Source organism: Mustelus asterias, chromosome 11 (assembly GCF_964213995.1).
Source record: "Mustelus asterias chromosome 11, sMusAst1.hap1.1, whole genome shotgun sequence".
Classification (NCBI taxonomy): Eukaryota; Metazoa; Chordata; class Chondrichthyes; order Carcharhiniformes; family Triakidae; genus Mustelus; species Mustelus asterias.
Window position 1 is genome coordinate 46315311 of NC_135811.1, and position 26808 is coordinate 46342118.

The 26808-nt window shown below is 41.0% G+C and overlaps 1 protein-coding gene across 1 annotated transcript; it reads left to right on the forward strand.

Moving 5' to 3' along the window:
• The first annotated feature begins 1198 nt into the window (after positions 1 to 1198).
• lgi1b (leucine-rich, glioma inactivated 1b) lies at positions 1199 to 25281 on the forward strand. The gene is made up of 8 exons (XM_078223534.1): positions 1199 to 1658; positions 2043 to 2114; positions 8908 to 8979; positions 9084 to 9155; positions 14971 to 15042; positions 19526 to 19695; positions 22958 to 23122; positions 23215 to 25281. Exons 1-8 carry the CDS (start codon positions 1465 to 1467, stop codon positions 24033 to 24035), a joined length of 1638 nt encoding a protein of 545 aa, XP_078079660.1. The 5' UTR covers positions 1199 to 1464; the 3' UTR covers positions 24036 to 25281.
• Positions 25282 to 26808: the final 1527 nt, after the last annotated feature.

Below are 26808 nucleotides of genomic sequence, written 5' to 3' on the forward strand. Positions count from 1 at the left end.
AATCATATCTGAAGACTTTTTGTTAAAAATATAAGTTAACAACATCTGTGTAAAGCTTTCCCTGTTTGGTGTGTAGTCCAGTCATACGATTCCCGTGAGACTGTTAGCAGTTGAAAATATCCTATTCACATCAGCCAGGTCCATGTTTCAACAGAAAACATGTTTCAACTGGAGACAGACCAGCATTCTGGCAATGTTTACGACCTCCTTGTTTATGAAACTGCTAGAGGTTATTTTAGATCACTCAAAACTTGGCTCTATTCTGTCTCCACAGATGCTGTCAGGCTTGAAGTGCTAGGTAGATTTGCTGGTGAAGATAAACATTCTTGTTATTGCTGATTCAGTGTAGATTTTTCTAATGGAGGAGGTGGTGGCATAGTGGGACTGTCACTGGACTCGTAATCCAGAGACCCGAAGTAATGCTCTGGGAACCTGTGTTCGAATCCCACCACAGCAGATGGTGAAATTTGAATTCAATAAAAACCTAGAATGAAAAGTCCTTAAATTAAATGTGGCCATGAAACCATTGATGTTAAAACCTATCTGGTTCACTAATATGCTTTAGGGAATGAAATCTGCCATCCTTACCTGGTCTGGTCTATCCTACATGTGACTCCAGCAAGCCACTCAGTTCAAGGGCAATTAGGACTGGGCAATAAGTGCTGGCCTAGCCAGCGACACCTACATCCAGGGAAAGAATTCAAAAGAAAATTGGGACCAGAAACTTTCACTTGTATATGGTTAGCCATAGCAGAATAATTTCTAACATAGATCACTCTGTCTATTATCAATTGCTTGCTGACTGAGTTATAAACGGTGGTCGAAAATAGTAAACAATCAAGATGGTAGGGAACTGTCAAAACATTTTCTGGTCATGCTTCTCATGTGAATTGTCTGTTCAATATACCACACTAAAATAAATGTAAAGCAAATAATAACTTTAAAAAAAAACCCTGACAGTTTAGTAATAAGAAAAATGTGATGTTATTGTATTTGAGGAGATCCAGAGGAATAAATTACAATCAGACTCTGTATATATATTTTTTCCATTGTATCTTCCAAGTTTTCAAGCCAGTTTTCCAAGTTTTCCGTTGCCATTACTGTGATCCATTCCAGAGTTTTGAACTGACACAATAGCTGGGGGTGGTTCTGGATACTTGCATTGGCTGAGATAAGGGTTATTTTTTTCCGCTTGTGCACATTAGGGGTTTTATATATAAAGAATTGTGAATGGAAAATCCCCTGTGCTTTAAGGAGAGAAAATTCCTATTGCATAAGTTGTGCACCATAACGGAGAGGGAGCTAACAAGAGCTTAATGTGTGCTTAGTGTATTGTGTAACTGCTGCAGTTTGATCAAAACATTCAAAGGAAGAGTTGCTTTGCCAGAAAGCAAGAAATAGAAAACATCAAGAATTGTTCATATTCAGGAATATTTGGCAGTCGTTGTTCTGAGTGGATTCATAATGGAAAGTGCTAGTAAATCCGCAGTAAGATTCACTTTCTTATTATGGATACTGAGTCTTCTTTTTTTAAAAATAGGTGCAAGAAGACCTAGACCAGTGAAATGTCCTGAAAGTTGTATATGTACTGAAGAAACTGCCCATTGTGACAACAGAAAATCGATTCCTCAAAGCTTTCCCCCAGAGGTAGTTCATTTGTAAGTATTACATCTCCAGAGCTGCCTTAGTTTTGTTGTAATCATGAGTGAAAAAACTTCCCTATATTTATTATATGTATCTGTACATGTAACAATCATTTAGTAAGTGGTGAATTCCTGGTGTTGGTTTTGGTTTGTATGTGAAATAAATAACAAATGTACTGATTGATAGCTGCTTTCTTTGAGAAATAATATGCACCGTTAGAGTTAAGAGTTATTTTAAATCAATGAAAGAACAGACATTTTATTGCAATTTTCAAACTCTGCTTTATTTGATTTGTACACAATTTTGTTTTCTATTTATGATGGACTAGTACAGTGAGATTTACTAGTTGCTGAGTATCTCTGTTTGTTTTGATTTATGTGAGTTCATTTTGTTTTTAGGTCATTCATGAAGTCTGGTTTCAGTGAAATTCCAGAAAGAAGTTTTGCGAAGATACAGTCCCTTCAGCTTCTGTGAGATTGATTCTTATTTTGCATTTTTTTGCTGTTGTTCAGAAGTGGATCTCTATGCTCTTTGAGAATAAGAATGCATTATCTGGTAAATGTTCAGCATTGCTGTACTGATGGTTAGTAGTGCCTCAAACTAGATTCTCCTACCATTGCCTATCAATTTACTCATTGCTGAGTGCTTTGCTGCCAGTACTGCACAGGTTCTACATGCCCCGCTAGATAATGTGAGGTTAGCTCGTTACATTCCTGTCACTCTGCAGCTCTCGTTATATTCTGGGAATGCCAGGGATGGGTTATTAGGCAGCACAGTCCAATGAATGGTTACTTTCAGCTTGTTGTATGTGAGGCACTTTCCTTGTGTGAAGGAGAAGAGCGCTAGGCATGATTGTCTTGGAGAGGGTGATAGGGGAGGAAGAGATGGAGGGAGTGATTGGGGGTGGGGGGCAGGCCAATAGGTAGGGTTTCAAGCTGAGACACAAGCATAGGTGCAGCAATCAAGGATCAAGTTATGGGATAGAGTCATAGAGGTTTACAGCATGGAAACAGGCCCTTCGGCCCAACTTGTCCATGCCACCCTTTCTTTTTTAAAACCCCTTAGCTAATCCCAGTTGCCCGCATTTGGCCCATATCCCTCTATACCCATCGTATCCATGTAGCTATTTAAATGCTTTTTAAAAGATAAAATTGTACCCGCCTCTACTACTACCTCTGGCAGCTTGTTCCAGACACTCACCACCCTCTGTGTGAAAGAATTGCCCCTCTGGACACTTTTGTATCTCTCCCCTCTCACCTTAAACCTATGCCCTCTAGTTTTAGACTCCCCTACCTTTGGGAAAAGATATTGACTATCTAGCTGATCTGTGCTCCTCATTATTTTATAGACCTCTATAAGATCACCCCTCAGCCTCCTACGCTCCAGAGAAAAAAGTCCCAGTCTATTCAGACTCTCCTTATAACTCAATCCATCAAGTCCCGGTAGCATCCTAGTAAATTTTTTCTGCACTTTCTAGTTTAATAATATCCTTTCTATAGTAGGGTGACCAGAATTGCACACAGTATTCCAAGTGTGGCCTTACCAATGTCTTGTACAACTTCAACAAGACGTCCCAACTCCTGTATTCAATGTTCTGACCAATGAAACCAAGCATGCCGAATGCCTTCTTCACCACTCTGTCCACCTGTGACTCCACTTTCAAGGAGCTATGAACATGTACCCCTAGATCTCTTTGTTCTGTAACTCTCCCCAATGCCCTACCATTAACTGAGTAAGTCCTGCCCTGGTTCAATCTACCAAAATGCATCACCTCGCATTTGTCTAAATTAAACTACATCTGCCATTTGTCAGCCCACTGGCCCAATTGATAAAGATCCCGTTGCAATTGGAGATAACGTTCTTCACTGTCCACTATGCCACCAATCTTAGTGTCATCTGCAAACTTACTAACCATGCTTCCTGTATTCTCATCCAAATCATTAATATAAATGACAAATAACAGTGGACCCAGCACTGATCCCTGAGGCACACCGCTGGTCACAGGCCTCCAGTTTGAAAAACAACCCTCTACAACCACCTTCTGGCTTCTGTCAAGAAGCCAATTTTGTATCCATTTAGATACCTCACCCTGGATCCCGTGAGATTTAACCTTATGTAACAACCTACCATGCGGTACCTTGTCAAAGGCCTTGCTAAAGTCCATGTAGACAAGGATAGCTGTTGATATTTTAAAAAGACAGTTGAAGGACAGAACTGGAGCCAACATTAACACATTTATAAGCATTTATTTATGCAATACAAATATAACCCAACAACTGCAATTTCAATCTGTGTCTATTTATAGGGCACAAGTGAGTCTAGTTAACCACAATCTGAGAATATTTAACATATAATTAACAGATTCCCTTCTCTCTCGTTAAATAAAAAATAGAGTTTATATGTGCAACCAAAGTTTCAAAACTAATTAAATCAAAATCCACCATGTTCTATGCAAAGATTTAAGTTGAGAGCATCATCCCATCTCTAGAACCCATAACAATTTATTGGTATGTGAATTTATTTTTGCTTAACAATCAGATGGCTGATGATTTACTTCTGCCCATTTTTGACATTTATTTTCTCTCCAGCATTTGTTTCAAGTCAGTAAGGTCAATCTGTAACCTTTGCTCACTCATTTTTCATACAGTGTACATTATCCCACAATGAATAATTATTTGTATAACATTCAGTAAGTATACTATTTTGGGTGCACCCATTGTACAGGCTCTAAACACAGAAACCCTACAGTGCAGAAAGAGGCCATTCGGCCCATCGAGTCTGCACCGACCACAATCCCACCCAGGCCCTTCCCCCATATCCCTACATCTTTTACCCGCTAATCCCTCTAACCTACACATCTCAGGACACTAAGGGGCAATTTTAGCATGACCAATCAACCTAACCCGCACATCTTTGGACTGTGGGAGGAAACCGGAGCACCCGGAGGAAACCCACGCAGACACGAGGAGAATGTGCAAACTCCACACAGACAGTGACCCAAGACGGGAATCGAACCCAGGTCCCTGGAGCTGTGAAGCAGCAGTGCTAACCACTGTGCTACCGTGCCGCCCTCACTTAATTTTTTTGACAAATGGAATTCGATAACCACTGCCTCCATCATTGCCAGTGTTCCAGCACTCTCAAAATAGGTTTGTTGATTTAAAGTTATTCCAGACGAACTCCCCTTAAAATCTAAACTGATATATTTTAAATCCTCACAATCCTGATTCCCAATTTTAAATTTTATTCTAATCTTATTAATAACGCATTTCTCAAATTTCATAATACCATCCAATAAGAAATCATCAACATGCATCTTGAAGGTGCCTGAAAGTTTTCCCTTTATGATACCAATAAGGCGCTACAGGATCTGCTTTTAGTCGATCAGAGTCTATTTCCAGCAAAACTGATCTCACCAAGAAATACCACCCTTGGGAAGCATCCTTCAGACCAGAAAGCTATTTGTTTAATTTCACTAAATTTCCTTCTTCACCTGCTGCCTTTTTGAGTGGTTTCAGAAACACTTCTCTCTGAAAAGTATTGCCCTACAGAAATTAGGCTTCTATGTCGAATGGTTTACAATCCCATGGTTATGTGGCCAAAACAGCTAAAAAGATGTTGAAGATTTACTTTTGTAATAGAGAGTGGAAGAGTCCACGCTAACATCTGTGCCATTTAGTCGCCCTTCAAAATCCCGAGCATCTCACTTCAAAAACAAAGACTTACTTTTATATTGTACTTTTCATCACCAAAGCGTCTCAAAGTGTTCTCCAGCCAATGAAGTATTATTGATGGTATAGACACTATTGTAATACTTTAGCCTCAGAAATCCCACCTGCAAGGATTTTTTCAGCACAGATCTATCCATTGGATAAGGCTGGTTGACTCTCCTATGGTACCTCAAAATAAATTCCAAATTCTCTCCAATTGTTTAATTCACTTTTTTTGCCTGTCTTATTAGTTTACCAGAACTTTATGATCATGAGGACTTCTGCTTCTAGTTTTGTTCTGAGACTGTCCTGTGGTCTTTATTTCATTATCTGATTAATTCAACCCACTGCCTTTACTTGCACTTTCATATCTGTCAGGACTACAACCAAGAGATCTTTCTCTCACACCACTTGAGGTTCTTTTTACAGTACATTATAGTTTTCTGATGTTGGAGTCTCTTCAGAGCCATTACCTGTCCTTGCACTGGGCATATTCTCCACTCTTTCACTCCATTCTGCCAGTCCATTGATCTCGCTTCTTTGCCTCATTCTAAACATTCAACCTATACTTAAACTTGCCAGTAGCTTTTTCTGTTTGTCCCACAGTTGTCACATCTCTTTTTACCCCAATGGAGCATGTATCACCTTAGTACGCACTCTGAACAATTGGCCTTTACGTGCAATAGCTCTGTCAAGTATACCATGGGTTACCCACATCAACACTATTTAGCCCTTGATCTATCATAGAATCATATGCAGTGCAGATGAGGCCAATCAGCCCATCAAGTCTGCACCAACTCCGTCAGAGCATCTTATCCAGGCCCTCTCCCCCACCCTATCCCTATAACCCCACTCATTTACTACCCATCTAACCTACACATCTTGGGATACTAAGAGGTAATTTTCCATGGCCTGTCAATCTAATCTGCGCATCTTTGGACCATGGGAGGAAACTGGAGCACCCGGAGGAAACCCAAACAGTCACCCATGGCCGGAATTGAACCTTGGTCCCTGGAGCTGTGAGGCAACTGTGAAGCTAACCACTGTGCCACCAGGCTGCCTGTTCCTCAGGATCTATATCGCAAAACACATGAGCATTTAACAGATCATCTATTTTGCAAGTTTTCATCCTTTAACTCTAGTAGAAGGTCCAGACTTTCATCGCTATCCAACTAATGAACATCTGTCTCACAAAATACTTCACTTTTGATTTTATTTTTGGCAACAACACCAAAATTTCCTCTTTGGTCAGAACATAACCTATGTTCATGTGTCAGTTTTATTCTTCTACAATTCATATGCTTCAGACACGGAACATCAGAGCTTAATCATACCCTGACAATTCACTCTTGTTGTCTGCCATTTTCCACAATGGCTTCAAGGATTTTAGTTTTTTGTTTGAATTTTTATTTTTAGTTTCCAACTGTTACCTTTAGGCAATCGTTCTCTGTTACAATGTTCATATTCCAGAAATCCAGTTGGTAAATGATAGAACTTGAGCCAACCTGTATGCATGTTAATAAGCCTTTGATAACAGGGTTACATGTTACAAGCATACACCTCCTAACCCAGCCTTACAGTTTAAATAAGTGTCAATTTATTGGAGCACAAGTCAATCTCTAGTTAATGTCCACCACTTCCATATAATCAAAAATAATTCATTTACAATCAACAGAAGGTGCACAACTTTAGAAAGGTCAGGATCTAATGAACACAGTCCACATCTTATGCCCTGGCTCCTGTCTTTCATTTCACTTTCCAGCCACATTAAGGCCACTGAGGTCTCACGTCTCTATTCAAGACCTTTTCAACCAGTGAGCGCTAATGTGTTTGAGGTTGCCAGGGTCTGTCATTGTATATCAGTGTCTGCCAACATGTCTGTCATTGTATATCATTGTGGGCCAACATGTCTGCCATTGTATATCATTGTGTGCCAACATGCATGCCATTGTATATCATTGTGTGCCAACATGTCTGCCATTGTATATCATTGTGGGCCAACATGTCTGCCATTGTATATCATTGTGTGCCAACATGCGTGCCATTGTATATCATTGTGTGCCAACATGTCTGCCATTGTATATCATTATATGCCAACATGTCTGCCATTGTATATCATTGTGTGCCAACATGTCTGCCATTGTATATCATTGTATGCCAACATGTCTGCCATTGTATATCATTGTGTGCCAACATGTCTGCCATTGTATATCATTGTGGGCTAACATGTCTGTCATTGTATATCATTGTATGCCAACATGTCTGCCATTGTATATCATTGTGTGCCAACATGTCTGCCATTGTATATCATTGTGGGCCAACATGTCTATCATTGTATATCATTGTGTGCCAACATGTCTGCCATTGAATATCAGTCTCTGTGTGATTATATGGAATTGTACATCGGTAGCATCAAATAGTTGTTTTCTGAAAACGTAGATTGCAGTAACGTTCAAAAAATAGAATAATTAGCACAGAAACAGGCCATTCAGCCCAAACTGTTCATACTCGAATTTATTCTCCAATTGCACCTCCTCCCATTTTTTTTTCTAAGAACATGGTAAGCTTTTATTTTTTAGCTTTCCTTTAATTCACCCTCCCTGATATCTTCCTCTTAGGATCGGTATCTATTTTCCTTTCATGTAAAACACCCTTGGAATGTTTTCCTACATTAGAGGTGCTACATAAATGCCAGCTGTTTGAAATACAGTACTTCACAAGTTATTACATTTAGTCTACTTTGGCAGGAAAAGCAATGTTTTAATGTTAATGTTATCTAAATTTCAGTTTTTGTAATGAACACATCTAAAGCCATTAAAATTAATTTGTAATCAACACAGCTCATTCATTTCAGGTGCTGTTTATTCAGTTGTTATGCAGTTTCTTAAAACTGATCATTAGGGAGATCACTTAAAATCAATTCTAGTAACTACCAAATTCAAGCAGTTTGGATACTCCAATCTGCTTCTAACATTTTGAGGAAAATGGTGTTGTTTTTACATAAAATGATAAAGTTAAGATTGCTGGATACTAGTTATTATCAAAGCAGACATTGTATAGTGTAATTTTATACAAGAGGCTTGATGATGCTGAATTGTCAGATGGAAAGCTAAAGGGCAACAACTTAGGTCCCAGTCTGCTCAGTTCTTGATCTGAGCTGCATGAATAAGCAAAAGATGCCGAGCAGGTGTGAGGGATGGCTATACCTGGGTGGTCCCTACTTGACATCATTGATCTGGAAGTAGGCCACGCTCCCATTTGCTGCTTAAGTTCAGGGAATAAAGAATAAACGGGATTGGGGGGCAGGGGGAAAAATCACAAAACCAGGAGAAATTGAACCAATATGCTACCATCAGAAAAGTGTAAAAGTGTATTTTTTATGCTGTCTAGGTCTTTTGGTCAGGAAGCAATGTCATGATACATTTATTTGTCAACTTTAAATTGACCTTGGTGTAGCTTTGAAATTGGAATATTATGATTGGTTATGAACAATATTAAGCTTAAAGTTGTGTATGGTTGTATAAACTTTAATCAGTTGTTAATTTTTTGACAGTTTGTTTACTTCAAACACATTTTATTCGATTGCCGATGATGCATTTAAGGGACTTGAACATCTGAAATATCTGTAAGTAAATGTTAGATCTTCCGACTGGAATGAAAATTAAACATCCTTCATTAGTGTAACTAATTGTAATAATCAATATGGTATTACACTTAATATTTCTTCAGCTTTATAGAGAACAATAAAATCCAGTCCATTTCAAGGCACGCTTTCCGAGGTCTCAAGTCACTTACTCATTTGTGAGTATGTTACTGTAATTTAAATAACTTTGGTTCTAATACTTTAAAAAGTACAAAATCGAGGTAATTTGGTTAATGGTTCATTTTTATTTAATCATTTACATTAAATGATTTATTTATATTGTATTCTGAGGATTTGTTAAATAGACTCTGTCTTTAATTGAATTATCTGGAGATACATAAACATGTTCATTGATTCTTCAGTCTAAAGTATCAGTCTATAATTAACTACAGCTTTGCCCAAATCGATCAGTTTGCTGCTTCTCATGCTACTGAGTACAGGAAATTAATTATTTAATTAAGGAGCTCTGTATTCGGTTTCATTTTCTTTGAACAGGGTAGCATTATTTACTTGTAATAGTTCATTTGTAACAGATGTTTATCGGCATTTGGTGAATAGCAAACAAGAGCTGTGAAATAATACCTGGCACACAGAAGTAGTCAATACAAGAGCGGCATGGGGGCACAGCGGTTAGCACTGCTGCCTCACAGCGCCAGGCACCCGGGTTCGATTCCTGGCTTGCGTCACTGTCTGTGTGGAGTTTGTACATTCTCTCCATGCCTGCGTGGGTTTCCTCCGGGTGCTCCGGTTTCCTCCCACAGTCCAAAGATGTGCGCGTTAGGTACATTGGCCATGCTAAATTGTCCCTTAGTGTCAGGGGGACTAGCAGGGTAAATGCATGGGGATAGGGCCTGGGTGGGATTGTGGTCGGTTCAGACTCGATGGGCTGAATGGCCTCCTTCTGCACTGTAGGAATTCTATGAAAAATAAAATTGCAAAATTAACTGTCAAATTGTCACCTTTCCAGCAGTGGCCACCCTTAGGTGCCATAGCAGAAGGCCCTAAAATTAGGCACTTGGTTTGCTTTCACTCTAAATAAGGAGCCCAACGCAAGTAATCCATTCAAGTGAGACAATCGAAGCAACGTGCGAAGGAAAAAGTATGTGTCACTTTATAAGGACTGACTATGCAGGATGAAGTAGCAAAGAAGCAGCCTAAATCTTGAAGCACAGTATAACGGAGGAGAACAGATTTTACAAGTGGTGTCACAAGTTGCTTATATCTGTTTCCAGTAGGCAAGTGGTCTGAAATTTTGCACTAGAGAACTGATGCATCTACCGCACCCCCCACAACCAGTCAGTTAAATTGAAAATTACCCCAATATGAAATGGATAGTTGTATGGTACAATGATTCCTTTGCTGGTCTCTAAAAAGGATAGGTATATAGCACAGGGCCAGTCACAATGTTTCTTCATAAACTGGCGAAGTATAACTGCCGACCATATGAGCATTACCTTTCTGAGAGTTCCAACATTGAATGTTTACTGTATCATTACCTCTATCTCTTGATGACTTGGCTAGTTCAAATGGGCATTTGTCTTAGAAAAGAATTTTTTTCCCAGGTGGGTTAACAAAATTCATTTTATTCTAATAAAAGCAAAATACTGCAGAAGCTGGAAATCTGAAATAAAAACAAGACATGCTGGATAAACTCAGCAGGTTTGGCAGCATCAGTGGAGAGAAACAGAGTTAACGTTTCAAGTCTAAATGACCCTCTACAGAACTGATGGAAGATAGGAATGTACAGAATTATGTCGTTGGAAAGGGAGTGGAAGAAGTGGGGCAGAATAGAAGACCAGAGACAGGTCAGGAAAAGGAGATATTGACAGGTTTGGTTAATGGTGCTATTAAGAGATGAAGCATGCCTATGGTGGCAACAGGTGAGATAGCAGAATGTGTTAATTGGAGCAACTGAACATCAAGGGACAGGTGGGCAAGTGGGAGAGGGGTGGTGCGGGGGAGGGGTGGTGTGGGCATTGTGTTGGGGCAGGCCAGGGAGCTGAAAAATAACTAATAACAAACTACAAAAAGGGGTGGGGGGTTAAGATGGAGGGGGAAGTTTACCGTCTAAGCTTGTTGAACTCCACGGGTAAATAGTTGTTGAACTAAAGTTGTTGAGGGCCATGTGGGAGTGGGGTGGTTGTTGAACATTGAGTTCAACAACTTTAGTCAGTAAACCTCCCCCTTCATCCAGAGGTGAACTATCCGTGCCAGACCTACAGAGTTTATCCAGCAATTTTGTTTTTATTTCACTTAATTCTACTTCAATTTTTATAGACGAAAAGTCCCCAACATGTGTAACATGTCATTCCATTGCTCTGCATGTACCAATAATGACCACACCTAAGTTAATTTTTAAATGTGAGCCTTAATTACTTTGAACATAAAACAAATGTTTAATGAATAGCAAAAGGGATCAATTTGGAAAAAAATGGTCTGAAAAGGCAATTAGGATAGCTGTTGAAGGAGCAGATCAGTTCACTAGATTTATTTGATGAGGTTGACCTAAAGGCTGATGGGCCTATGATCCCCAGCATGTTTTTCTCATAGCTGCTAGATTTGTGAAGGGTGATGAGGACATGCAGCGAGGACACCTGATAATCTTCACATGGCATCTGTGAGCGTTGGATTTGCATCTGACTGACGGCAGCACACACACCATCTGTGATATGGTTCCTGTTATGCAGATGCCAATAGTTCCAACATTGCAGGAGGATGATGACAACTTGCAGGGGAGACAGACCGTAGATCCTCACAGAGATTCTGTGAATGTCTGACTCTTGTCTGGCTGATGGCAGCTCGCTTGCTTTCGATGATCAAGATTATGTCATAGCGGTGCATCCTTTGTGAGCTGAACCCTTGAGGACCACATTGTCAGCGGAGATAGAAACTGATGGGATTGGGGACCAGCTGCCCCTCAACAGAGAGCGCACAGGGGGAATGACTGAACTCTGTGACACCAGTCCAGTATATTCTGGCAGACTTCATAATTCTCATCGATATACAGACATACCTGAAATGTTCAGTCACTGAGAAGGAATGCCATCAATGTGCTGGGAAGGTTGAACAAAGCACAGGAAGAAAGCCCTGGACTGAGAACCCCGCCTTTATCTTGTACAGGAATCAGGTTTTCACTTCATACTGACAGGAACACTACTCATCATAACAAGGAGCCATAGGAAGGGTGAAATTAGTTGGAGTTTATTTACAGAAGTGTACAAGTGATTAACATCCATGAATAACTCACCTTATCACCTCAGTCAGAAAGTGGACTCCTCCATCGAGCTTTGAAATTTGAACAGTGTACCAGACATCCCTTCCTGATTTTCCCTAACTTGGCTTTTGAAGCTCCAGCAACTTAGGCATGACCGAGTATAGAGGCTCATCATCTAACTCGGACTCTAAATTCCTGGCCTCCTGCAATCCTCCGAGCTCTGGTACTTTTAGACAGTCCTGCCTTTGCCTGCTGTGGATCACACAGTGTGATGTGCTCACCAGATTGTGACCCCCAGGCTACTCTAGGACTAGGTCCCGTCGAGGTGTGTGTCTCTGTGCTGGTGGAGGGTGTGGGTCAGTGCTGTGACAATTCTTCTACTTTGGAGTCTGTGAACTCATGGTCTGCGCTGCTCTTGGGGCTGGAATCGAGGACCTGACCCATGGACCCCTCTCGGCTGCTTCCTGGATGAACTTGAAAATGAAAGGAAAGGTCATTAGTAATGGCAGGAGCCTGAGAAACAGGAGGCACAACGCACAACATTGTTATCTGATGGATTTGCAGTGCTGGATCCTCACTTGGTTGAGCACCACCGACCTTACCATCCGCATGGGAAGAGTCCATGTCCTCACCAACCAGCTGAATGGCCCCCTCCTCAAAGTCAGTGAGGACCTGGTATTCCTCCACCCATCTGAGATCTCCCTCTTGTTGCGTACCAGCCAGCTTGCCCTGCTGAGTAGGACTAGGGAGGTGATGAAGACACGACCCACAGGGAAGATGAAGATGTGTCTGGGAGAATGGGTAGTGGTGTCCATTGAGTTGGCATTGAGTGAGATCCCTGTAGATGTGTGATGAGTGTGTGAGTTTTGGGTGATGAGAAGGGTGACTTATCTTGGCAGAAGGAGGAGATCATTCATCCTCTTGCAGCACTGGATAGCTGTCCTCTTCTGCAGGGTGTTGGTACAGACACCGCTGCCAGCTCCTCCCATGCTGTATTGGTGACCTTGCTTTCCTTGAGCATGGGTATAGGAGATGATGGCGGGCCTCCACTGCCTCCAGTCGGGGTTCAATGGAAGTGTCGGTAAATTGAGGTGCAGCATTCTTCCTGGGTTTGGCAGCCATGACTTCCCATGGCTTCTCTGATTTAAAGTGTGCTGGCTGTGTGCAGGGGCAGCTTTTAAATGTGGCACCTGGATCATTGAAGCGCTAAGGTGATGGTAGGGCCAACAAATCAGAGGCTGCCCACCAGTGATCTGATGTGAAACCCTTTGGGCTGCTCATTTTTTTCACTAAGAGCTGCACGATACCGTGGAAAAAGCTGCCATTGCCATCGACGGGTTAAACATCGTTTTCCCCGCTCAAAATCAGACTTTGCTGATCTCTGGGACAATCCCACTCAATGAAACATCTTGACTGGGAGATCATTTGGTCTTGTTTGGGCAAGTAAAAGCTTTAGCCCCAAAAGGCATAATTATAACAAATGATAGACAAGAGGAAATCTGCCCAGAGTGCATATACTCGAAAGCAATATTCCTAAGATCTAACTCTTTGTCTTTATGTGCAGACCCCTTAGTCATACATTAATTTTGAATGGCCAATCCAATGATCAGAATCTAATAATTTCATTAAAGATTACACTCATATCCTCTCTATTTCTCCATTTCTCCAATGAAAATGGTCTCAATTCATTCAGCCTATCCTGATATCAAGACATAGGGCTGAAATTTTCTCATTTTTGTGCAGAGTGGCACAACGAGTGGGGAAAAACGGTGTGGAAGCTGCCAGCCCAATGACATGTGGGCATGAGAGCAAGGTGCTAAGTTAAAATACCTTGCTCTCATGCCACATGTCTGTCCATGGCCTGCTGCAATGCTGTAGTGAAGCCTGGCAGAAGCTGGAGGAGCCATATGTCATCTTCTGGTTGGACATGTTACAGCCCTTGGGACTCAACGTTGACTTTGACAACTTTAAGTTTTGACCTTCTTCATCTTAAACTCCCTTTTTTTAATATCTCATACATGTATTGCCTCAATGCAAAATACCCCCTCCCCCTTTCACATCAAACCATCACTCTTTTGTTCTTAAAGTTGCTACTTTCTGTTGCGGTTTCTCTAACTCTAATACATTCTCTGTTCTTCCAGTTCTGACAAAAAGTGTAAGGACTCAAAACGTTAATTCTGTTTCTCCCCTAATAGATGCTGGCAGACATGCTGTATTTTTCCAGTCTTCTGTTCTTGCTTAAAATTATGTTTGCCTTGTCTAATGGTGTTGTTATGCTGCTTTTAAATCTTTAATGACTTGTCTTTTATGATCCTTTGGTTCCTGCTGATCTACAGCCTTTAGAAGGTAACCCCTTCAGGCTGTTCAATTGCATAGTTTCCTAAAAACCAAGTACATAACACTGTATTTTCCATATTCAAGGGCACCTGTTACATTCCCTCCCCAAATCCTGCTGCTACCAATTGATCTGGTCTGAGTTCCTAATACATGTTACAAATTCAATTTTTGTCATTTGAATCCATGCGAAAGGTTCAATTAATATTTGGATCCAAGTCTTTAAAAAGACGTGCACAATATAAACAAGAGATCAACTGGTTTTTCAACATTTTCAAGCATTAGAATGAGAAGCATGATGGATCAGGGTAACCCTGCTGCCTTTAGTCATTTTGATAAGTGCTGAAGGAACATTTGCTGAGTTAACAGTTTAAGAATAATGTTTTACTCATATATTGTCTTTCACTTTTGTTTGCTTTGAACAGAAGTTTGGCGAATAATAAACTTCAAACCCTTCCCAAAGACTTATTCAAAGGCCTGGGAGCATTAACTAATATGTAAGACAGTTATATTTTCATTTCATAATACTTTGTGTTTTATTTTAGAATGCTGTAAGATGTATATTCTTTGTACAAGAAGCCTCCAGTATATAGACATTTTAAGTGTTGCTGAAATGGGTTTGCTTCAGGATACGCTAATGTGTTAAAATAGACCTTCAATTATTAATGCAGCATTACTAAGGGCAGCCTTATTCTGGAGAGAGAAATTATGTGCATTAAGTGCTTACAGTATATTTATCAATAGGAATCTGCTCTGTATCAGCTGTGCTAAATACATCAGACACAGATAACCCATAGAAGCGTTCAAGGCCAGGGTCGTTTCATGATCAAAGCAAAATACTGCAGATGCTGAAAATCTGAAATAAGGGTCTTTTCATTTTGGGCATTCAAGAAAAAGCTATCCATATGCTGTTACCCACAGAAACAGGCCGGGTCACATAACTGAGATCTGCTTGTAGAGATAATCATTTACTCAAAGGAAACTTCCTAGAGCATAGAAATATGATAAGCTATTTATCCTCCATAGCCTGTTCTGCTATCCAATTAGATCATGGCTCATAATTAAGCTGACCTTTACATTGACCAGTCTCATGCATTTGTGCACATGTACTACACCATAATGCAGTGAAAAGTGTTATAAAAAACCCTGTCAGCCTGTGCTGTTATCTTTTCTGCCATGATTTCAATAGCTCTAGCTGATTAAAAACAAACATGATTGTAACAATCAAAGAAAATCTATATTTGAAAAAATCTAATCATCTGCTCACTTATATTGATTGTCAAAGTAATTGATTGGCAATTCTGAATCCTTGGCTGAGTTTCAAGTGCTGATGGGTTTCAGCACAGTAGGTGTTCCATTCATCTGAGAATGAATGACATTTTCAAGAAGTTGTTCAAGCCAATTGTCCCTTTGATGTGGCTTGTGTTTTGTTGACACAAGCTAATAAGGTTACAAGTACGACAAGGTTATTTTTCCATATGGCAAAATGCATTTTTCTCAGTATCAGCAATACAGAGGCTTTTATTAGATGGTGAGAGGTTGATTGATGTAAAATAATTTCCATTGATGATGCATGGAATCTAAGGACTCCATATTGGGTGAGTGGCTATGCAGGATGTATGGGGGGCATAGAGGTGACATGGAGTGGCATGGGTAATTGGTATTGTTCCGCACTCCTGCGCCATGAAGATCACCTGAACCATCTTCCGCTTTATCTGGAGGCCGAAAATGGACCATGTTCACAGGGACACAAGGCACAAACCTCTAGATTAAGGGGGAAAAGTTATACCCAACTTCACCCGCATCCTGATGGTCACCTTTATGTGTGGCTGCACCAAGCTGTATGCAGATCCTTGGTATGTAAATGTCATAAAGTTCTACCTTTCCATGGTTGTGTAAAGGGTCAGGCCACATTGCCGTGGAACATTCTATGCAATTGGACTGTACCATAACACCTGTCCCTCATGGAAAAATTTATGCAGAGAAACACCTTTGACCATAAGTCCATCAGGTAGTGGCCTGTGCATAACGTCCTAGAGATCTTGCTGGAAAGGGAGATGGTAGAAGCTGTTGGATGGTTCCTTGAACAGATGGTCAAAGTAATTTGTCAGAATGCCTCATTGCCAGAACTTTCAAACAAGCATCAAGACTTAGCTTTGTTCCAGGTTTCTGTCACTTTCCTATGTGAGGAAGTGAGGGGTTTGCTTACTGTTATGGCAGAACCATATTGAAATAGAATCATTTGCAGCATAGAATGGTATTATCAGTGGGTGGACTGTGATGGCAGATCGGGAACCTGCTTGATTCAAAAGTCACTTTGCCAAAACTCTTTAACTCAGCCATGGCATCAGTATCCTGCATCTGGGTTTCCTGACCAGTCACAGAGTGCAGGTGTGATGATGTCCCAAATCCGTCGAAGGAAGGATTTTTCTACTTAACATCTACCCGATGTTAAATTAACTGGCCTGTAATTGCTGGGGTTATCCTTACAATCTTTTTCAAACAAGAGCACAACATTGCAAATCTCCAATCTTCTGGCACTTCCCCTGAACCTTGAAAAGGTTGGGAGATTATGACCAGTGCCGCTGTAATTTCCACTCTTACCTCCTTCAATATCCTTGGATGCATCTCAATCGCTCCCGTGCCTTGTCAACTTTAACTAGTAACAGTCTATTCAACATTTCCTTCTTATCAATTATCATGAGTAGATGCTACCCATTGCCTGGGTAGTATCTACCTCCATGGTAAAAGCGGAAGTATTCATTTAATACCTCAGCCATGCCCCTACCTCCATGTCTTTGACCCTTCCCTGGAGGCCCTGCTGTGAGATCTAGAGGACTAAAGTGAAGTGCTGTTTCCTGTGCCAGCCTCTTAAATCCAGTAAATATGGATGGAAGTGGTCTAGGAAGTGAGAAACAGGACTGCGGATCCTTGAACCTGGATACAATGCCCCAAGGTGTTCAATGATGTAATAAAAGCAAGAGAGGTGAATGGCATTGCTTACTTTTCCCAAACATGTCAAGGAGGGTGGAGTACCAACAAGAGACCCAGAAGAAAAACCTTGATTCTGTAAGGACAGACAGAACATTCAAAACCAGTGACCCAGTCTATGTGAGGAACTTTGGGGACGGCCTCAGTTGCATCCTGGGATTATAACGGAAAAAACGGGGTCTGTATCTTTATAAGGTCCAAGTGCAGGGCAAAATTGTCAAGAAACACCTGGACCATCTCAGAAGTAAGGAGATCGTGCTAGTACAGGCCTCATATACCAGCCATGGGGACAACGTCAAGTCTCGTATTGAAGTCGATCCCCTGCCTGCTCCTCCTGGTGATGAGGACACAGATCCTGAAATAGAAGTGGAAGACGCTGGCGCCCCTACTGAAGACAGACCTCAAGAACAGCCAGAGTCGGTGGCTTTACGGTGCCCCCTTTGGAAGCAAAGGTCTCCAATCTGTTTCACACCCCCTGATCTGGTTTTGCCCCCCATCGATACCAGGCCGATCATCAAACGATGGAGAAGACTGCCCCCCCCCCGTCCGTGATGGAAATATGAGGGAAGAAACAGGCTTGAGGGGGGAGGGATATTATGATGGCCGCGTGGCTTCATCAATAGATCTCCCTGTGGGCCTCATTGAATATTAGGTGAGTGGAGGCTCCTCCAATAGGGAAGGAGCACTGGGGGGGTTTAAAACCAGCCAGCTCTACTCAGGCCAGCAATGGAAAGACTTGGGACTGGGCGGAGTTGCAGATAGTGATGAAGATTGTCAGAGAATACAGCAGGATATAGATAGACTGGAAAATTGGGCAGAGAAATGGCAAATGGAATTTAATCTGGACAAATGCGAGGTGATGCCATTTTGGTAGATCCAATTCAAGTGGGAACTATAAAATAAATGGCAGAAGAATCAGGAGCATAGACACACACGGAGATCTGGGAGTACAAGTCCACAGATCCTTAAAAATGGCAGCACAGGTGGAAAAGGTGATGAAGAAAGCATATGGCATGCTTGCCTTCATCAGCTGAGGCATTGAGTATAAAAGTTGGCAAATTATGTTACAGTTGTATAAAACATTGGTTAGTCCACATTTGGAATACTGTGTCCAATTCTGGTCACCACACTACCAGAAGGACGTAGTCCTTGGAGAGAGTGCAGAGTAGGTTTACCAGGAGGTTGCCTGGTATGGAGGGATTCGCTATGAGGAGAGATTGAATAAACTGGGATTGTTCTCCCTGGAAAGACAGAGGCTGAGAGGCGACCTGATAGAAGTTTATAAACTCCTGAGAGGTATAGATAGGGTGGAACAGTTGGAAGCTTTTTCCCAGGATAGAAATGACAATCACAAGGAGGCACAAGTTCAAGGTAAGGGGGGAAAGGTTCAGTGGAGATATGCGGGGGAAGTTTTTTACACAGAGGGTGGTGGGGGCCTGGAATGCACTGCCAAGTGACGTGGTTGAGGCAGTTACGTTAGCCACATTTCAGACTTATCTTGATAGGCATATGAACAAATGGGGAATAGAGGGTTATAAGTGGTTGGTTAGATAGGTAAACGTGATCAGCGCAGGCTTGAAGGGCCAAAGGGCCTGTTCCTGTGCTGTACTGTTCTTTGTTCTTTGATTAGAAGAGAGTTGATGTGTAATTTTTTTTCACCCAGAGAGTAGCGAAGGAACTGAGTGTCTGGAATGAGGAAGAAACCCTCATTGTATTTAAAAACACGTAGATATGCACTTGAAGTGCTGTAACCTACATGGACCAGAAGTTGGGAAGTAGGATTAGGCCTCCCCCTTCTTTGGCTGACAGGAACATAATGGACTGAGTGGCTTCCATGGCTGACATATATATATGAAACAACATATTGGGATACTTTAATTAATAAAATAAATGCATTGGGATTTTGAACTAAACAAGATCATATATTATTATCGGGAGGTATTTAACTGAAATTTTTATGTCACCAATTAAAACTGCTTTTCTTCACAGAGATCTAAGAGGCAATTCTTTCCACTGTGATTGCAAACTGAAATGGTTGGTAGGATGGTTGAATAGCACCAATGCAACAGTCGACCAGACCTATTGTGCAAGTCCAGGGAAGTACAATGAAACAAAAATAATCCAACTTCCACTGAAAGAATTTGACTGCTTGATTGCAGGTGATTCAATAAGACACAAAGATATCTGTGCATTATGACCAATGCTAGTTTTGGAATTTCCAAATTTGATTTTCCCATCGGTCTAAAAATTTACAATTTTCAGACAAAGTTGGAGTAACAAAAATTGATTGAGTTTTTTTATTATGTGTCCTCTCTGCTATTTATCCCTAGATGCCTGATGTTTGCCTTCCAATATTAGTCTTCTTTCTGGTGGGAGGCAGACCAATCTGGGCTGTAGACACCGCCATTGGCAAATTATTAATGCTGACATGTGATTGATCAACAGGATTCTGTTGTCAATCTGATTCTCAGCATTTCTTTCTCCCACCTGCAATGCTAGATGAGATAGTTTGCTACAGTATTGATATTTTTCATTAATTTGTTTTTTACTTCACCATTTTGATTCGGTTTGATCGTTTTAATTAATTTTGGCTGGAATTTTCCAGTCCGAACCACAGCTGGAATCATCATGGGCGGGACTGAAAATTTGACAGACCAACCAAAATGTTTTTAAGGCAGAGATAGATTTTTGAACGGTTAAGGGTTATGGTGAGCGGGCGGGTAAGTGGAGCTGAATCCACGAAAAGATCAACCATGTTCTTGTTGAATGGCTGAGCAGGCTCGAGGGGCCAAATGGCCTACTCCTGCTCCTAGTTCTTATGTTCTTAAGGGCCCAGCCGACATCCGTTGGCTTGAGGTAAAATATCACCAGGAAATTTTAATAGCCTCACCCCTTTTGGGGGGGTGGGGGGTGTATCCCTGTGGGACTCTGCCTGTCTAGCTCTACATTTAGAGTGATCTGCTTCAAGAAACTCTTCAGCATGCATATTTTCTGTTCTCATTCGAACAAACATTACCTTACAAACATGTCTATTCTGTTCGGTCCTAGGGATAACACACTTGAGCCACTTTATAGGAAAGAGGAACAAAAGTACTTTATTCTTGCGTTCCTCGTGGCTTTTATCTTCACAGCACCTTCTTCAAGGTGGGCTGTACCTAAGGCTAAAGAGCTCTACCTACTCTTTATGATGTTGTAGTGGATAGGGGAACCACACCCACCAGTCATCAGTAACCCATTATTCAGAACTGGCTCTAGATTTGCCGGACTTCTCTGAACCCCATCCTCCAGAGTCTAAAACTCCTTGAGCAAACTTTTTGTTTTACTTTAAAATTCTTATTAATAATTGTTTTGCTTTTATATGCTTATGAAATAAAATTGTGATGTCACTTTTCTCTCACCATATGACTACAGTTTAGGTTATCCATCAAGAACTCCACCTTCTATTTATGTAATTCTTTTGGTGCAGTGAAATGTCGCAAGATGCATTACCCAACATTATACTGTGCCACCTCGGGAGATATTAGGTCAAAGGTTTAGTCAAAGAAGTAGTTTTTAAGGAGCATCATAAAGGTGGAAAGAGAGCTAGAGAAGTGGAGATGTTTATGAGGGGATTCCAGAGTAAGGCATCTTGGTAGCTGCAGCCATGGCCACCAATGGTAGAACAAATAAGATCAGGAATGCTCAAGAGGCCTAAGCTGGAGGCGTACAGATATACAGTCATAGAGGCTTACAGCATGGAAACAGGCCCAACTTGGGCATGCCACCCAGTTTTTACCACTTTGTCAGTCCCAGTTGCCCGCATTTAACATAAGAACATAAGAACTAGGAACAGGAGTAGGCCATCTGGCCCCTCGAGCCTGCTCCGCCATTCAATAAGATCATGGCTGATCTTTTTGTGGACTCAGCTCCACTTACCCGCCCGCTCACCATAACCCTTAATTCCTTTACTGTTCAAAAATTAATCTATCCTTGCCTTAAAAACATTCAATGAGATAGCCTCAACTGCTTCACTGGGCAGGGAATTCCACAGATTCACTCCCTTTGTGTGAAGAAGTTCCTCCTCAACTCAGTCCTAAATCTGCTTCCCCTTATGTTGAGGCTATGCCTCCTAGTTCTAGTTCCACCTGCCAGTGGAAACAACTTCCCTGCTTCTATCTTATCTGTTCCCTTCATAATCTTATATGTTTCTATAAGATCTCCCCTCATTCTTCTGAATTTCAATGAGTGTAGCCCATTTGGCCCATATCCCTCTATACCCATCTTACCCATGTAACTGCCTAAATGCTTTTTAAAAGACAAAATTGTAGCTGCCTCTACTCTCCTGAAGGTTGTAGGGTTGGAGGAGATTGCAGTTAGGGAGTGGTCAGTCACTGTGGAATTTGAAACCAAGAATGAGAATTTTCAAGTTAAGCATTGCTAAATCGGGTGGCAGTGTAAGGGTTCATAGAATTCCTGCAGTACAGAAGGAGGCCATTTGGCCCATCAAGCCTACATCGACTCTCCGACAGAGCATTTTACTCAGTCCTTATCCCTGTAGCCCCATGTATTTACCCCACTAATCACCCTAATTTACACATCTTGGGACTCTAATTTAGTGTGACCAATCAACCTAACCTGCACATCTTTGGACTGTGGGAGGAAACCGGAGCACCTAGAGGTAATCCACGCAGACACGGGGAGAATGTACAAACTCTACGCAAACAGTCACCTAAGCCCGGAATTGAACCTGGGTCCCTGACACTGTGAGGCAGCAGTGCTAACCACTGTGCCACCGTGCCATTATTGATGAATGAGATTTGGTGCAGATTGGAACAGGGACAGCAGAATTTTGGATGACAGTTTACAGCTGATAGAACATGGGAGGCTAGCCAGGAGTGCATTGGAATAGACATGTCTTGAGGTGACAAAGGCATGGGCAAGTGCTTCAACAGTGGATGAACCGAAGCAGAGGCAGAGCTAGGAAGTGTTATGGAAGTGGACCTACGATGTCTCAGTTACGGCACGGATATGTGTTTGGAAATTTATCCTGGGTCAGGTATGGCACCAAGGTTGCAAACAGTCTGGTTCAGTCTCAGATGGCTGTTACGAAGAGGTAAAGAATCAGTGACTGGGGAATGGAGTTTATAGCAGTAATGATTTATGTTGTGCATGGTGCCCATTGGTGCTACCCTGTGAGTGGCCTATCCCCCTGTGCCTGGTGCTTTCCCAATGACTAATGGCCTTCCCTTAGGGCCAACTGGTCACAGCATTAAAAAACTCATTTCATTAAAGGGTAAATTTCAGTCATCCGGAATATTTTAAGCTGGTGAAATAATTAAGGGGGAAGATCATAGAAAAGCTCTATTTTCCTGCCCTATCTTCAGTAATGTGTGAATAATTGTGATGAATGGATACATTTAATAAATAATTTCCTTTTCATAGATTTTGTTGTTTACCAGACCTTGAAATTTCAGTCTTTGTCCATTGAGAGCTTCATGTACTTGAATGATATTTATGTTGCAATTGCACAACCTGTGCTTGGGAACTGCGCCATCCTTGAGTGGGATCATGTAGAAATGGTCTTCAGGAGTTTCGACAACATTACTGGTATGAATGCCTCTCATTTAAAATGGAAAAAGATCATTATTGTCCCTTTGTGCATTGTTTCTGATTTTATTTGTTTTTGGTTCTTTACACAGGCTCTTCTACAGTATTCTGTAAACCATTGATCATTGAGGATCAGCTGTTTGTAATTGTTGCTCGGCTCTTTGGTGGCTCTCATGTGTACAAAAGGGATATTTCTGCCAACAAGTTTATTAAAATCCAGGATATAGATGCTCTAAAAATCAGAAAACCAAATGACATTGAATCATTTCAAATAGACGGAGTTTGGTTCTTCATCATTGCTGATAGCTCCAAGGGTGGGACTACCACTGTATACAAATGGAGTGGAAATGGATTTTACTCTCACCAGTCATTGCATCACTGGTACAAAGATATGGATGTGGAATACCTTGAAATAGCAAACAAACCACATTTAATCTTACTAAGTCTTTTTCAACGTCCCATCATCTATCAGTGGAACAAAGCGAAGAAAGAGTTTGTTTGGCGTATTGATATCCCTGAGACAGATAATGTGTATGCAGTTAAACATTTTAAGATCAATGACAGTTTATATATTTGCTTAACGAGATTCCTTGGTGATTCCACAATAATGAAATGGAATGTCTCCATGTTTGTGGAAGTGCAGTCATTCCCATCGCGAGGATCCATGGTATTGCAGCCTCTTAAACTAAATAAATGGCAGTATGCCATTCTGGGAAATGACTATTCATTTACTGAGATTTTTCAATGGGACGCAGCCAAAGGAAAATTTGTAAAATTTAACGAAGTCATCATCCAGGCTCCGAGGGCATTCACTTCTGTATTGGCAGATAACCGTGAGTTTTTGTTTGCCTCAAGTTTTAAAGGAAATACACAAATATATGAACATCTTATAATTGACACAAGTGGGACATAAGTATACTGACTTAGATATGTTCACACACCAGAAGAAGACTTCCTGAAGCAACAGTAAATACACTTGTATAACTGGATATGATAATGAAGTCCATATATGATTTTGCAATACTATATTTTAAAATGATTGTAATTAACATTGCAAGAAGAACAATATTATATGTTACTTTTTCCTAAGCTTACAGTAAAGTAACATGTACAAGCTGATTCTCACTGAATGAACCTACAATTACAGTTTTCACCTTTATGCATATAGGCGAATGGGACTCGTCAGACAGCTATGAAAACTTCTGATATCATTATGCTAATGTATGATCAGTTATGCCTAGTCACCTAAGGATGTCTTAATTCATGTAACTACATCTTATCCTCAAATGTGTGTAGCAAGTCACCAGAGGCCTGGAAAATGGTAGCCATTGAAGCCTCATCATGTGTATAGTTAAGTGCACAAATCAGATATGAAATTGATATTTTTTTACTGTAGGTAGCATGACTAATTGTAACAAGGACCAATTGCTTAGGTCACTATAGGTAGTGAAATCATAAAGATGCTTTCCTGAATTAACTTACAATGTCACATGTACCAGAGTAATTCTTCAACACTTCAACATTCCCTATCCTCGTTTCTAGTCATTACCAGACTTAAGCCTAGAAATTACTGTTAATATTATCATTGGATGTATGGTTAATGCATCCATTTGACATCCCTCTGTTTACTATTTTAAGAGAGACTTTATCCCACTTTAAAGTTAATTTTGTATTAAAATGGTTGGGGAGTGCTATATGATTAAGTGTTAGTCCGCTGATACCACAGATAGGCTTTTAGCATGAACATTGTTAGAGGAATCTGTATCTAAATGTATTGAATTAAATTTCTGCTGTTATTCCGGAATTTCTGCCGAAGTTGTGGTGGACAAACGGAAAAAGGCCAGCTGGGATTTTAAGAATTTTTAAGATTGCTGTACATTTTATAATGGAAAATCTCAGCCTCATTACAAATCCATCACCTTTGCTTCTTTTAAAGTTGTAAGCAGATCTCCAGCTCCTACTTTGAAAGTTATATTGATTTCCTCTGAAGAGAGGGGATTCCCAACATCTGCCGTATTTACAGCTGTTTTCCTGTGAGCTTCATATATCACTGTCAAATATTCTCATCATTTAACTGGAATATTCTGCACTTGTTCTGAAGAGATGTTGATAAATCCTGACAGATTAAAACATCTCTCGAAGATATTAATGCTCATGTTGACTTTGAGTTGGAGTTTACATCATTTTGAAAAATGCATATGTGACCTCTCGGAATTCAAATTTACAGAGAATTATTTAAGAAATAACAGTAACCTCTAAGAACTAAGCTACTCGTATCTACACGACGATCAAATGGCAAATAAAATTTGAAAATATTTAGTAACTTAACAATTAGAGTGTTAAAATGTTAGCCCATTTTGATTCTATTTGTAACTGTGATGTACAAATCAAAATGACCATGATAAATTAATTTGCAGACACATTTTATGAACAAATAATAATAAAATCATCACATATAAATGAGACAAACTAATGGATTAACAAAGTTGCTTATAATCAAAAGTACACAGAAGTGGGTGGCATGGTGGCACAGTGGTTAGCACTGCTGCCTCACAGTGCCAGGGTCCTAGGTTCAATTCCGGCCTCGGGTCACTGTCTGTGTGGAGTGTGCACGGTAAACATAGAAACATAGAACAGTACAGGCCCTTCGGCCCTCAATGTTGTGCCAAGCTTTGTCCTATCATTCTGGTGTGCTCCATGTGCCTATCCAATAACCGCTTGAAAGTTCCTAAAGCGTCCCTCTCCACTATCACAGTAGGCAGTCCATTCCACACCCCAACCACTCTCTGAGTAAAGAACCTACCTCGGACATCCCTCCTAAATCTCCCATCATGAACCTTATAGTTATGCCCCCTAGTAACAGCTACATCCACCCGAGGAAATAGTCTCTGAACGTCCACTCTATCTATCCCCCTCATCATCTTATAAACCTCTATTAAGTCGCCTCTTAACCTCCTCTGCTCTGAAGAGAAAAGCCCTAGCTCCCTCAACCTTTCCTCATAAGACCTACCCGCCAAACCAGGCAGCATCCTGGTAAATCTCCTTTGCACTCTCTCCAATGCTTCCACATCCTTCTTATAGTGAGGTGACCAGAACTGCACACAATATTCCAAATGTGGTCTCACCAAGGTCCTGTACAGTTGCAGTATAACCCCATGGCTCTTAAACTCCAACCCCCTGTTAATAAACGCTAACACATTATAGGCCTTCTTCACGGCTCTATCCACTTGAGTGGCAACCTTCAGAGATCTGTGGATATGAACCCCAAGATCTCTCTGTTCCTCCACATTCTGGGCGGAGAAGTGGCAGATGGACTTCAACCCAGATAAGTGTGTGGTGGTTCATTTTGGCAGGTCGAATAGGATGGAAGAATATAATATTAAAGGTAAGACGCTTGGCAGTGTGGAAGAACAGAGGGATCTTGGGGTCCGGGTTCATAGGACGCTCAAAGCGGTGTCGCAGGTAGAGGCTGTGGTTAAGAAGGCGTATGGATTACTGGCCTTCATCAATAGAGGAATTGAGTTTAGAAGTCGGGAGATAATGCTGCAGCTGTATAGGACCCTGGTCAGACCCCACCTGGAGTACTGTGCCCAGTTCTGGTCGCCTCATTACAGAATCGATGTGGAAGCCATAGAACGGGTGCAGAGGAGATTTACGAGGATGTTGCCGGATTAAGTGGTATGCCT

Coding starts and splice junctions, on each gene's coding strand:
- lgi1b (XM_078223534.1), top strand. CDS start 1,465: ATGGAAAGTGCTAGTAAATCCGCAGTAAGATTCACTTTCTTATTATGG. Junction 9,156..14,970: donor CTCAAGTCACTTACTCATTT/GTGAGTATGTTA, acceptor TGCTTTGAACAG/AAGTTTGGCGAATAATAAAC. Junction 15,043..19,525: donor CTGGGAGCATTAACTAATAT/GTAAGACAGTTA, acceptor TTTTCTTCACAG/AGATCTAAGAGGCAATTCTT.